The following is a 15,115-nucleotide window of genomic DNA, read 5'->3' as shown; positions in this document are numbered from 1 at the left end:
AAAAAGGTCAGGGCTTTTGGGCTGAGTCGAAGAGAGGGAGGGTGGTGGGTCAATGTCTAATAAGTGTGTTTTTCTTTATTTTTTTTATAATACAGTATTACTCTGCCGAGAAATGATTTGCGAAGACATGCCTTTTAATGGGAGTTCTGGGTTGTTCAGTTTTGTTGCCACTGCTTTTCTCTAGTTTTAATAAAGAAGGCTGCTATAAAAAAAAAAGGGGTATAATTACTCAAATTTAGGACATGTATGAAATAGCATATGAGTAACACTTAAAAATCCACGTGTTAGTTGCATTATTGTAACTAACGGTATCTTATTAGGATGCAAAATTAAGATTTTTTATTTTTTTTTGCTCTGCAGCTGTTTCCTTGCGTGCTCTGCTATAGCCTTTTGGGCACATAGGTCTGCTTTCAGCTGCTGACCATCGCTGTGTGGTACACCTTTGCAGCTTTTTATCGAGTGTTCAAACTATTATAACTTATTGAGCAATTCTGTGTTTTCTACGTTAATGGCACAGGCACTTTAATATGTCTGCCTCGAATATCGTCCTTACTTGGGGAGAAGGAAAGGTATGAGAGGAGGACAGAAAACAAGGGTGAATGGTACAGGGGAAAGGCTACTTGTTTTATGATTATGATTATGATTGCTTATTTAGTGGCAGTGTAGTCAGTGGGCAACTTCAACATGTAGACATGCGGAAAGTAGGCAATAGTAGGAGGATAAGTCATTCCAAAATTAAGAAAAGATGTTGAAGTCGTATAGCGTAGCCGTATATTGAGGAGGAGTCTGAGGGCCTGGGTGAACTACAAAGAATTCTCCTGTAGGATATGCTAGTTCCTGACCAAGAGACCCCAAAATAGCTGGCGATTGTGGTTACCCCGTGGAGTTCTGAAGGACTTTGGAGGAGGGACAGCTGGGATGAGGGCGACTATGCCTTTCTGTAGCTCGCTCCTAAATTGGGATGAGGCTAGTATAGGGTTCCAGAGCTCTGCTTTTGGGTATCTACTGTGGGGTCCTTGCTCTTCATCTATCCTAGGAGGACATTTGGGGTGAACTAACATACGTACACTTTGTTATACACTAACTTGTTAAATATGCAGCAGTTTAACCTGTAGCAGCTTAACTTGACACTTTTAATTAATGCTAACATATATCGAAGTTTGGCAAACAACCGTCCAGTTTCATTTGTGTAGGGCCCTTTTAATGCAGCGGTCTCAAATCAGATGAACAAGAGCAGAAGCCTACGCGGTAAGCAGCATTTGTATTTATAGCAAAAAGGAGTTTCATTTTCACCCGTTAGCCTAAAGAAAGTGTAACTTTTTCCAGAATACTTTATTCCCTATACACATTTTAAAATTTCAAATATCCAAGTGTTTTTCAATGTATATGTAAAAAAAAAAAAAAAAGCCACAAAATATTAATATTTCTAGTGTGAATTTGCAGGGGGAATACTACGTTGCTCCTGACTTACCCCGTCCCCTGGTTGTATGTGCAGTTTTGCCTTTTTTGTAAGTTTTTGAATTGTAGTATGCATCATGGTGGTCTGCTTCGTTGTTTTTAAAGTGTAGAAAGTAAAGTCAAAGTTATGTACAATCTGACCTGGCTAATTCAGATGCCTACGTGAAGTTAGTGTTTGCTCTAATTACACTTCATATGTTTGTTATGCTGTCTTAAATATATTTGCTACCCTTGGTGACTTTCACGAAAGGGCTAAATGTGGAGTAACCAGGTCTGACTGTACATTGTCTGTTTTTCTACTCCGCCACCAATGGGCCTTTCTACTTGTGTTGGAGCAGCGAAGGTTGTGCTTGGGTTGAATGCATCAGAAGATGAGGAAATGAATGAACGCCACGACGTGGGGGCTGCAGGTAACGTGAAATCCATATATTTTACTCTTAGATATGATTCGTTGGGTTTACCTTTCTTCTACTAAAAAAAGGTGTGGGAGGAAGTTGGGTACAGCGATGAATGAAACTCAGTACTGCATTTTGCAGTGTTATAGCAAACTCCCTAACTTGTTAGCGCTTGAAAGAGTTTGGACGGGGGGGTGGCGCAATCGTCTCAGACCTGGTAGGCATTTGGGTGTGGGTTTCATAGCACTGAGCATCACAAACCATGCATGTCCAGGCCCAGCCCGTAATATTCCCACCATTTGCTAAAAAGTGAATGGAATATTTCTGTGGACAGCCCCATGCCCACGTATATAGGAGCTTCCTGTTGCGCGCACCAATCCGCTCCTCTAGCCCACACCACCAGAGTGAGTGTGCGCGGGCGATTAAATAGCTGGGCTATGTCTCTTTTCACTACTAGGGTGCACACTTTGTGATTTGAATTTGTTGTTAACCATCATTTGTACATTGCCTTGCTGCACACCGCTTTTTTTTGTGAACCATTGCCCTGATATTGGCTTTTTTGCTCTGATGCCCCTTGTTTTGTTTCTGGTCACCTTTATATTTGCCCCAGAGTTCAGTGTTCTTGGGTTTGGTGCATGCACTCGTCACCTTTCTTTAACTGTACATAAGAAAAGGAGAGCATTGTTTCTTTTTAGATAAAAAGGCACTACATGAGGATCTCTGGTGCAGAAGCTGAAGGGACCCAAACCTTAGTTTTAGTGCAGGCTAACCTTAAACTCGGCTGCTGTGGGTATATTTGCACCCTTTTATCATGTTTTTGCAGGTACCCACTTAAATGTTAACTACCTAAAAAAAGGTAGTTAAAGCCAGTCATTTGGTGTTTTGTATAGTGAAAACGTTTCCCCAAGCTTCAGTAAGTGGTACAAACCAGCAGCCGTGTGGACAGCACCATTACAGTCATCCCTCGCACACAGAAGGTAACCGTTCCCAAGTAGTGGCTGGTATGTACAGGCTTCAGAATTCAGAAAAGCCTGTCCAAGTTACCGAGGTGATTGTCAGATCAGTCATTTACTGATGGCTGGCCAACCACCCGTCCATTAATCACCAGCCTCCACGACGAAGATTATTCGTGTTAATACCAACTCTCTGGTCCGCTCCCTGAGATCTTACTCTATGACCATGTACAGGCTTCTGCAGCAGTTAACGTTAACCCACTGAGCAGTACCTACTTTAAATGAATCCAGTTAGATTAGGGCAGACCACTTCTGCCTAACGGAGTTCTTTCATCTCAACGTGGTTTCCCCATCTCCTGTGAAAAGCTTGCTTTCAGTGACCCACATTGTTATGCACCTTTAATTGCAAATGTTGCAATTTGGGAGTGATTACATAGCGGGGATCGGTGTTGCACCTTCTACCTTTTGTAATTAATGAAGGTACGATTTAAAAATGAGCACTTTCATTACCCATCCCAGGGTTGAGTATGTGTGTGTAAAACTAGAATGCTGCAGTACCGTTTTACAAGACTAAGTGAAAGTTTGTTCCTGCGCGTGGCTTTACTTAACCTTTAAATAGGCAGTTTTAAAGCACTTTGCGAAGGCGATCCTGGACGGTAGAAAATGTGTGTTTTTTTTTTTTTTTGCACTCCCAGCTAGGATAGAGCGAAACTGCTGCCGTCTCTAGTCTTCTGCTCGAGGCTCTTTTTGACATTCTTAGCAGTGTAGACATCAACCTCAGTGACCCAGATAAAATCTGGTATCACGGTTGATGTATTTTTTTTATTTTTTTATTATCAAATTATGCTGTTATCACTGCTTTATGGGCTATACTCGCAACTGGGACATTAGTTCACTGTCGGATATGTGGGCTTACTTGGTGTGCCCCCTCCATGTCACAGAACGATTCCAGAATTTGCATAGGCCAAGACGGGTTTAGGCCTCCACGCACACGCTTAGATGGACGTGATGCTAGAGCCTTCAAAGTGAGGATACCAGCTAGATAGACCTGCACTTGGGCACTCAGGGCAGGGAGTAAGGGCCAGATGTAGGTAGCCGTTTGCATGGTGCAAACTGCAAAAATCGCAGTTTGCGGCATGCAAACAGCCTAACACGATGCTCAGACTCGCAAATAGGAAGGGGTGTTCCCTTCCTATTTGCGACTCGCATCGCAATTCAGAATTGCTTTGTGACCGCGAATGCGGTTGCAAAGCAACTCGCAGTTACCACCATGGGACCCCTTCCCCTTTGTGAATGTCGAAAAAAAATATTTTTTCAGAGCAGGCAGTGGTCCCAGGGACCACTGCCTACTGTGAAAAAAACGAAACCAAATGTTTTCGGTATTTTGTTTTTCATTTTGCAACTCGTTTTCCTTTAAGGAAAACGGGCTGCAAAATGAAAAAAAAACTGCTTTATTTAAAAAGCAGTCACAGACATGGAGGTCTGCTGACTTCAGCAGGCCACCATCCCTGTGAGTGCAGGGACTCACAGTGGGGTCGCAAAATGCGACCCACCTCATAAATATTTATGCGGTGGGTCTTTGCGACCCCATAGCGAGTCGCAGAAGGTGTCTGAGACACCATTCTGCATATGCTTTTGTGATTCTGAAATTGCGAGTCGCACCGACTCGCAATTTCAGAATCGCAAAAGCATATCTTGCTACATCTGGCCCTAAGTCCATACAAGATGCAGGGAGCTTTCCCATATGCTTCTGAAATGGGACAGATCTGTTGCTGAAAACTGTACTCAGCACTCTATGCAAAGTGTTAAACTGATCTAGGTATGTACTCCACACTGGAACAATTTCACACCTTTCTATGTCGCGGGGGCCTGAGGGCCTCTGTACTTTCTGTGTCATCTTGTGTTCTCTGTCTTGTATATTATGTGCTATTATACTGTGTTGTGATGGTACGGTATGTAATTTTATGTTGCGCCGTTTTGTGTTGTAAATTTTCTGTTTTGCTTTTATTTTTTGTTAATTGGCATGGTTTGTTGTGTGGTTGGTGTTCTGATGTGTTGTGCCATAGGTATCGTCACAACATGCTTTAGAGGCTGCACAGTCATTCATATTTCATAATGGCACACCTAGTTTGCCTTTAAATGTATGTATGCTCCTTGACCTCCCATTCTTGGCTAGTGCAAGTTAGACGTGTATTTCTTCACTAGTGACCAGCATTAGTAGTATTTTGGGCGTTTCCTCCAAGTCAACACTAAAGTTGGCAAGTACAGAGGTGACTTCCTTGTGTGTATTACAAATTTGGTAGCCTACTTTACCTTTAAGATATGGTGGTAGAAAGGGAATAGTCTGCTGACCACACATTGAGGCCATTATTTTTTTTATATGTTATCTAAAATATTGAAGGAATTGTAAATTAGGTAGTTGCGTATGTGTTGCCGTTTATGCCAGAAGTCCGAAAAATGCATTGACTTCTTCACACACATTTATTTTCTTCAGTTCAAATAGGTGCACAAGCAATCCTTATTCTACTTTGTGTCCTGTTCTGCCATACACAGTTCTGAAAGGGCTTCTTCATTTAGTGGTGATGTTGTATGATTATGGATGGGTAAATGAGTGAATGCATTCAGGAATTCATGGATGGGTGCAAGGGTGGCCGAGTGGGGTGATAGTTAATCAACCACACATACAAAGTTGCAACAAAAAGCAAATCAGTGCACCTTTATTAAATAAAGGCTAGAGCTTTTTACTAATGTTTACAAAATCAAGATGTGAAGGTTTGCAGACTCCATAAGTGCTTTTTAGGTCGAACCTGTGACAGCGCACGCGCTGCATACTCTCTCGCTTGCAAAGCTATTGTTCACAATAAAGAGCTTGGAGTCTACCCCTTTCTTGGATTTAGTGCCACTCTTCTTTGCTGCATCCTTTTGGCCAGCTCAGGCCAGCCGTCACTTCTATTCCTTTCTGTGGAAAATATACCAAGCAAAGATTGATTCAACTTAATTAGTGCCTGTCCGCTGCTCGCGCTGTGATTGAGGTACTATTTCTTCTCCTCCACTTACACCTCACCTGCACCCATCGGGTGCTCCCTTCCTCCCCTCTGTAATTTCCTTGTTTTGCTTTCCCCATTTACCCATTACCTGCTGTCCATTGTTGCTACTCCTTCACCTCGCTTGTTTTGCTTCCCCCCCCACCGTGCCCCTGTGCTTTTTTTTAACACATTGCACTGCAGCATTTGTTGCTGTACAATATGGCTTAAAAAAAGCACTGATATGGCCAATGCAGGCTATGTCGTAGCACTTTTTTTTGTTTTGTTATTACAGTCATTGGTTTCCTTCTATTCTGTGACTTCTCCTGCCCCTCTCCATTCTGCGTGGGATTCTGTTATTTCTTTATTTTTCTTGTTCTATTTTGTTAGCCACCCTCCTCCCGACTACTGCTTAGTGAGCTCCTTTGTTACTCCACTCATTCCACAAAGAATTAGTGGTTGTATCTGGAAGTCGGGGAAGTTGCTCTTGTTTCTGTAGTATTTGTTGTTTAGCTTTTGACCAGGTGCATGTGGTGGCCATGTAATGTGGACACTAGCCATGGGGATACACAGCGCTTGGAGGTAATATTTACCCTACTATTAAACACATTCTTTGCGCAACCGTGTGAATATGAATGAACTTTGGATAATATTTTCTTGCATACATAAATATTTGTTGAGCTGTTATTGTAATGTTACTCCATGCATTGTAATGTGTAAGCGGTGTGCCGTGCACTGCAGGCACGTGCCTCAGAGTTTGATTACATGTAATCTTCATATCAAAACTGGGTACTTACGAGAGCGCCATAAAATTTTATTCCAGATGTAACTCATTGATTTGTGTCCATAATTAAATGTCATCAAAGCTTAAAGTTTAAAGCTTAGCAGAGCCTGTGATGGTGTAAACATTACGTGAAAACCTTTGCAAATGTTTAAGGGTTCTGTGAAAGTAGTACCCCAAAGTCACCCGTGTTCACGCAGACTGTGTAAAGATTACTTAAACCCACTGCAGGTGTCTAGGGACTGGCTAGCAACATTAGTTGAAAGCTGGGGATGTTCATGAAAGCCTTTGGAAACATTTAGCGGCTTGTTATATGTATTTGTGCTCCCATTAGATATAACAAACTGCGAACAGCATACACAACTTAACTAATCAGTGTCGGCAATAATTATGCAACACAGCAAATCCTCAAAGTGCACCTATGCAATTTTCCCTAGCAAACATTTTAAAGCTTGTCTACTCTGTGCTGGCTATCATACTTATTGATCCTTGTAATACTGCAGGATGGGATTGCCTGGACTTAGCCGAACAGAAAGAAAGCTACTCTGTTGGCTTGTATTTAGAAAAAATGGATGTGGTGAAGTGTAGAAACCGTCTCCGCATAAAGAAGATGTTTAAAGATGATGATTTTTAGGTCGAACTTAGACAGCACACATGCGCTGTCTGCAGGACCTGTTGGAATGAGCAAAGCACTTTGCTCCCACCTGCCGATTACCATAGGTTGAAGGCAGTGTCGCTCTTGTCTTAACTGGTTTGGCAGCCGATATGTTCTTGGCTGAGGGGCGCAGGCCAAGTACAGTTTAATTTTGTTGTTTGGGCATATATTTTTTTGTTTCCTGACTCTGGCACTTTCAAGTTTTATACAGTGGGATTGCCAATCGAGTTACCGCTGTATAAAACTTTAAAGCTCTATGAGCACAACTGAAAAACAAAACAAATAATGACCAGTAACTACCAGGCCCTCGCATTTTCTCGAGTTAGAGCTATTAGCGTTTCAATTTTCTAACTGGACTTTTCTTGCCATGGTAGGGGTGGTGTTAAGGCGCAGGAGAGTAAAGGTGACGGAATGAGAGGCTGGAAAGGAGAACGAGTTTTGTACAGCGGGCAGTCCTGCTGTATAAAACTTGAAAGCTCCATTAGCACGACTGAAAAACAAAAACAAACAATGGACAAGTAACTGGAAGTTTGCTGGTAGTTACTTGTCCTTTGTTTGTTTTTGTTTTTCAGTCGTGCTCATGGCGCTTTCAAGTTTTATAGAGCGGGACTGCCCGCTGTACGAAACTTGTTCTCCTTTACTTTCCAGCCTCTCATTCTGTCACCTTTTCTTTTCTTTCCTGCCCCTTAACACCACCCCTTACATGGCAAGAAAAGTCCAGTCAATAATAGCTCTAACTCGAGCAAATGTGAGACCCATTGCATTGCAAATGCTTGTTATATTATGCTTAGGATATTTATATTAAGTAGATTAAAGAGCAACAACCCATTTTGATTCCTTGCTTTTTATTTTCTTTACGGTATTTGTGTCCAATTCTCCAGAACCATACAAAGTTACAAAAACTAATGTCCACCCCCCCCCCCCCCGAGTATGAATATTTGTTTTACATCCCCTGTTCTTATAAATGCACCCTCTCTTTCCTTCTAAATTAGTCATTCTCGTTAGTGTTTCCTTCAGTGTGGAGTTTGTATTTGATTAAACATTTTTGGCACCTTAACCATCGATAATTTTAAGAGTGATTTGTACATCCTAATTTCAATAACTTCCTGCCGAAGTAGAAAGACATTGGTAAATGTTTGGAGATGAGGCGATTGGGAGATGGGAGAGAAGCAATGTATTCCTTATAGCTATGCCAGTAAGAAGCTTGGCTAGGCGGTTCTTTCTGTGTAGAAGAGTGACTGAACTTTTGAGCCCTGCCACTATTTTAAATTGAAGGGGAATCGTGAAATTGTTCCTTATGTAATACCTCCCCTGTACCACACTGAAGATGAGGCACCAAAATAATTATGAAGCTAGTTCTCTGTCTAGTTGACAAGTCATTTTCGCCCAAGTTTAAACAAGGAAAACTTTAACTATACCCACTGCTTTCTTCAGGTGGGGGCCCATAGCAGTTCTAGGTTTAGAAAGTTAGGCCCTTGGATTAATTTAAAAAAAAAAAAAAAAAAAGTTATTCTGGTCTTTTTTTCGAGGTGTTGCGTTGAATGTCTTCATTTGTAAATATCCTCTCTTCTTAGATACCCGTGGTAGAAGGGTGGGGAGGGATTATTTGTTCCCAAGAGTTTTTTTCCTTCTGAAGGAAGGTCTCTCTTCCCTGGAGGGTTTTCAGTATTTCACATTAGGGAAGCACTTCAAACTATTTGTGCTGTTTTTTGTAGATTCGGCTTCATCTGCTTTATTTGTTTCAGGGCAAAAACCACCACCATCTACATATATGAACATTAAATATAAAAAAATTGAAGACTCTAAGCTTTCCAAATTGGTTTATATTTTTAAACCGTTTAAATTCAGAACATAATCTAAGCGCTCCAACCCCTTAGTTTTGAATTGTCCATTGTGTTTTGGGTGCCTTTCTTGGAAAGATATTATCCCATAACTTGACTTTACTAAGGGAGTAGTTAGTATAAACCTATAATTGACTATCTTATTTGAAAACACTGAACTGATAAAGGTTGTAGCTCAACATTTATAGCTGGATTGAGGATAGTTGACAAACCAGTAGGTTAGATCTCAGAAAGTACTGTATTTTGGGAACAGATGTTTGTGTAGATCCATGGTAGATTAAATATTGTAAATCCAAAATATTTTCAGAATGAAGTGTTTTTGAGAAAAAACAAAACATATCTGTATTGGATAGAATTCTTCATGTATATTCCTATTGAATCTCAATGTAGAGGGAGGACTTGTGCCCTTCTCTTCTACTTCTCGTGTCTACAGTTTACCACTGTTTTCAAGAAGGAATGATTCATATTGCATAAAGGCAGCTACAATAAACATATGTGGATATTGAATCTTTGGTAAAGTATAAAAGTTTTTCACCAAGCATTTCACATATCTTCTTGGTAGGTGCTAATATAGATTGCACTGCAATAACAGGGTGATGGATTTAAGGTTTGAATTAATCTCCGCCACTGGCAATTGCTTGGGCTGCATCCCAATCCATAGTTTTTTTGCCGATCATGCCACCTCAGTTTGGACGGAGCCAAATACTAGTCATCCTTGACCCTGCTGTACATGAGAACAGCCTGGCCCTAATTGCCATGCCAGGTCCTCCTTGAACCTGAGCTACATCTAAAATCATAATAATTGCCCTAACAAATAAATAAAAAAAACTCAGCAAAAAGCAACCCTACTCATGCTGACTTAAATAAAGTAATATAGCATCAGACCACCCATGTAGGACCAAATTAAACCTGGAATTAGCAGATGAACCAGTGCAGTTTTAAAATTGTGTACAAAACGGAGACATGGAGATCCAATCTGGTGCACATAGAAACAAACATTTGCAATGCAATGGGTCTCGTGTTTGCTCGAGTTAGGAATTTACTACACTAATAGCTCTAACTGGACTTCTCTTGTCTCATAAATTGAAATTAAAAGTAAAACAGTTGACATAAGCAAGTCAATTCAAAGCGCCACAGCTGCCATGAGTGTGAAGGAGGGACACAAAAAGAAAAAAAGTTTGCTTGCAGTTAAACATATCTGCAAATGTGCAATTATCCATGTAACAGGGTCGATGGCCAAGGCGGTAACAAAGCTGCCCCAAGGGGGGACAAACGTAAAGCGTATACCATTGATAACAAATTATTTTTGAAAGGCAAGCCCACAAACAAGTGAAAGTGATGGGCGTGGTTAAAAGCCCACAGATAGATCACAACACGTCAGAGTGCCTATGTGCTCAACCTAAAAACTGTGTGGATTTTGCCAACCTAGAGATGCTGTTGAAGATGGCCTAGTAGAGTATTTTGAGCTACTGTGTTTGGGATTCATAATGTTGTACAAGCTGGCCTTAATTCACAAGTTTTTTTTTTTTTTTTCAGTGGACCTATGCTTCCTTCTGGGACAAATGACTAGATGGAAATGATAATGAATAGAAAATAGCATGTTACCTGCTAACCAATTTTATCCAGTGACAAACAACGTAGTTGTTTCACAATAAAAAATAATCTAAGCTTGCAGCTGATGTATATTTTGATGACTTGCAGACAGATTTAGAAATGTTAATTTCTAAGGATCCCTGGATTTGCAAAAACAAGATCCACCTTCATATCTGACATTAGTATAGAAAGCTTGGGTTTATTCTTTTTATTTAGCCCTGAGGACGAATCGGGCCCTGGGTCCTATAACCATTTAAAATTGTTCTCTAACATAATGTCATCATCAAAATTAATGCTTGGTAAAACTTAATATGTCTTCTAGATCTTTTCTTGTAGGACACAACCCAGAATTCCGTTTTATAGGCCTTGGCACTAATGACTTAGTGTGCCAACCTTGGGGAGAAAACTAGTTGGACTGCACACACTGAGCAATATTTGAATTAGATCTTTTCATGTGTTTCAGGTAAAGACCAGTCCCATGAGGCAGGCAAAATCAGTGCAACCGCAAACCCGCTTTCACTAAAGACGCACACTCAAGAACACAATGAAACAATAGATGCATTTTAAGGAATTGTTTAAAATCAAAATTCTGTCCTAGTGCACACAATATGAGCAGTGACTATAACAAAGCTGCTGCGTTTGTTGAAAAAGCTAACTGGGGGGAAAAACTCCAAGATGCTTACTGTGATTTTACAGCAATCCTACCCTCTGTCTCCTCATTCTATCCACCAACCTAATTTTAGTATAAAAGAAAAGAAAGCCTAATTTGAGTTTGAGATGTTCAGACCTGCATACTCGTTTGAACAATAAGGCCTATGTTCAGTGTAATAGCAGAGCCTGCTATTCTTGTCTTGTGCTTGCAGCTGATGAACACAGCAAAAGAAGGCTTGAATGCCTCTCCCGTAGTCTTCAGCTGAAAGTAGGTGATGTGATTTTTGCATGACCTACCGTATTTGTTCTCGCCTGGCACAAAGGTTTCTTTATACGTTTTCAGGCCCTGTGCCTGGCTTTCATAACATTTAGACATTGTTGAACAATTTGCAGAAAGTGACCCAGTGCTTGACGAACGACAAACAAAACCCAATTGTCCGCTTTCAATGAAACTTTGCTCACAGTTCAATAACAATTATTTAAAACAGAACATTCAACACATATTTTATACTGTAAATGTATTAAGCAGTTTTGATTGCCACAGTGCAAGGAAAAAAATGACAAAAAAACCTTATATTCTGTATCAGTGTCACACATTCACTTCTACCTAGTAGAGAAGACACGTTAATCCGAACAAGCTATGGTAAATATTTTGTCGGTCCATAGTAACTGGTCAGTGTGCAGCACTTCCTATTTATATAGCGGCCTAAAACAATCCAGTCTCCACCTTGGTCAACCCAGTGGTTGTGAACTGCTGGTAGCAAATATTTTCAAAAATCAAATGGCCATACCTCTATGGGTCACATTTGAAGGTAAAATAGTATATCCTACCCACCCTGAAGAAAAGTTTTTTGATGTAATTAAACTTTTTTTTTTCTACCCCCCCACCCCCAGGGGTGAGCGCAAAGCGCTCCGTCCTGTGTTTTAATCTTTCTTTGGGCTTCTAACCACACCCATGTCACGAAAGTCACTTTAATTGGTTCGAGGGCTTGCCTTTTAAAACCCACTTGCTTTCATTAGTGAAAAGCATGCATAAATCATGCCTTTTCTGGTGCTTAGCCCTCCTCCAGCACACCGACCAACTACTGAAGACATATGAGGCTCGATGTTTTCCTTCTGGTTTATGCACTACTTTCTTTTTATTTAGCAGCACGATCTCGCTGGACAGTAATCGAGTGCTTTAAATAACATCGATCCTGTTACATAGATAATAGCACTTATGCCGGTTACATGGATAATTGCCCTTTTGCCGGTAGGTTTCACTGCGAGTTAACTTTTATTTCCCTCTGTGTGTCTATTTTGCGCTGATGGCGGCCATCAGCTCGCTTATGTGAAACTTTTACTTTTCAGTTTATATGGCAAGAAAAGTCTGGTTAGTTATGTGAAACTGTTTTACTTTTACTTTTCAATTAATGTGGCAAGAAAAGTCCCGTTAGGACTTTACAATGCTAATAGCTGTAACTTGAGCAAACGCGAGACCCGTTGCATTGCAAATGCTTGTTTTATAGAAGCCATGCCTGTGCTGCTTTGCATTTACACATGTTTTTCAACCCATTTGCCATGTAGGTAAGAAAAATATTGCTTTATTCGTACTAGGAAAAGATACTGAGTTGCAGCGATCAGTTGCATTACAATCCACCATAATAAGGCATACTTTTTAAAAAATATATATTTTTTCAAACGCACCTTTCTGAACCCGTCCTTCCCACGTGACTTTCCTGCTCCCCGATTACCCATCTGGCTTGATTCAGTTCAGATTCCCCATCCCTGTGAGAACCTTAACCACTTCAGGCACTCAAAGTTGCCGCTAGTGAGCAGGATAGTGCCTTAGTTTATCAATCCCCTAATTGAAGAAAATTAACATCGTGCCCCAAACATCCTGAGGGGTTGCACAGCTGTATCTGTTATTTTGCACCTACTTTGCCCTTTAAGAAAAATATATAAACATGCTTTATTTTTGTTCCCAGATCTTTCTAAACAGTTTGTGCCTCATTGAAATCTTTTTAAAAAAAAAAAAAAAAAATGGAATGTTGCCCAGCACTTTGTTTGGTCTGCTGACACAATTAGGCATACACACTAGCTGGAATTACCGACATAATCTTCTCACCTTTTTGCCCTTTCAAATGTCATATATAAATAAATTTGGAAATCCCACTCCTTGTCCGCTTCGTAGGATGACAGCATTGACCAAAATCCTTTCCTTGATTCTATGATCTGAAAAATTTACAAATACAGGTTGAGGAAAATTTGCCAAGGCTGATATTCTCAATGTTGTACTAGCTCTCTAATGTCGAGACATCAGGTCAAGATTGGATCCATGACAAATGTAGTAAATCTGTTTTGAAGGATCTAGCACCCCATTTATTGAAATTAAGCATGTCTGACAAGGTGGACAGATCCCACCCTCATTCCATGATGGTAGTGTTACCAGCATCTTAAAGCCAGAAGAAATGTCCCAATAATCCCAATTCATATCTGTCAATAACACTGGCAAATATAGATTAAAAATGATTTGCAACAGCCTTAGACAGCAGGCTAAAAACTCAAATCTTCACCTTTCTTGGAAATCGGATTAGTTTCATTCCAGGGTGCCAGTTGTAAGCAAATACTAATTATCTAATTATTAATCTATAGTTTTTCATACCTAAATACCGGAGGCTGTTCTGGTGCTCGAAGCTGAAAATGCTTTTGACCACCTGAGCATGGAAGGTTTTGTTCTTCATTGTCTTAGCTTTTGGTTTCCCCTCTCAGCTTACAAGCATGTCTTTATACTGCATCCAGTACTCTACCTATTACAAGAGATAGAAAATCGCTTCATGTCTCCGATCAAGTTGGCATAATTTAGTAACCCACTTTCCATAGCTTTTGTCAATCTCCAAATAAAACCCCAGATAACCACTAGTTGAAAGGATAAAAGTAACTTAATGTGTCAGAAGTTCTTCCGAGGCAGACCAGGTCCAAGAGAGAGATGGATATATATTTGTGTGTGTGTCTCTCAAAAATATTGATCACGATCTCCTTAATTATACCATGCTTCTTAAACTTATATTATTTAAAAGAGAAATTATCCTCCCGCTAACAATCATAGGTTCGAGTGATTTAATTAAAATGTAAATATTGCGTTTTTGTTTTTTGTTTTTAATAGTTCCTTGCGTCAGATGTGCAAAATTTTTCCTGCAAGTTAGTATCCTTTTTCCAGCTTTCCTTGGGCCAATAGACATGCAGTTGTTGCTCTTCATCTAATGAAGAGACACTACCTAATGTAGAAGTTTATTATTAAGTGGATTTTGTTTCAGCGTTTTCAATATTTTTATGATAATTAATTGATAGAATAGGTTGTCAAGAGTCCTGGATATCCTGTGTAAGTTCTGAAGTGTCTCAAAAATGTAAGGTTGACCGTGCAGACTTTGTTTCTCTTTTAACAAAAACAAAAACAAAGTTTCATTGTAAGGAAACAGCATTGGTGCTCAAGAGTGAGACGGCGGTGCATAAGAGTGAGACACATAGAAAGGAGTCAGCAGGGGTGGACAAAAGGGCTATAGTTAAGTATTTCTTCATGAAGTTCAGTGTGATCACTTACGTGGATGCCAAAGGATATACGCATACAGTCAGTAGCATTAGGAGAGATGAAGATTCCACAGGGCTGGGCTTATGGCATGAGACTGATTTGTGCTTAGGAAACCTGGGCCATCTGCTTTGCCACCAGTAGTGTGTGGTTTAATGCTGATGCTTCCAGGCCTCACACCAGCACTAAACACAACAAAT

General features: G+C 40.3%; 1 protein-coding gene across 4 annotated transcripts in view; it reads left to right on the top strand.

Annotated features, from left to right (window-relative positions):
• DGCR2 (DiGeorge syndrome critical region gene 2) overlaps positions 1–15,115 on the top strand; it is a 213,046-nt gene that overhangs the window by 36,120 nt on the left and 161,811 nt on the right. For 2 of the 4 annotated variants that reach the window (XM_069215195.1, XM_069215193.1), the window contains exon 2: positions 1,797–1,868. The exons of the other annotated variants lie outside the window; for them this stretch is intronic. In XM_069215195.1, the coding sequence (XP_069071296.1) occupies positions 1,797–1,868 (72 nt within the window). The remainder of the gene's footprint in view (positions 1–1,796; positions 1,869–15,115) is intronic. 4 annotated transcript variants of the gene reach the window in all.

The sequence above is a fragment of the Pleurodeles waltl genome, chromosome 11 (genome assembly GCF_031143425.1).
Source record: "Pleurodeles waltl isolate 20211129_DDA chromosome 11, aPleWal1.hap1.20221129, whole genome shotgun sequence".
NCBI lineage: Eukaryota > Metazoa > Chordata > Amphibia > Caudata > Salamandridae > Pleurodeles > Pleurodeles waltl.
Note: the sequence above shows the minus strand (reverse complement) of the source record. Positions and strands in the feature narration are given on the sequence as shown.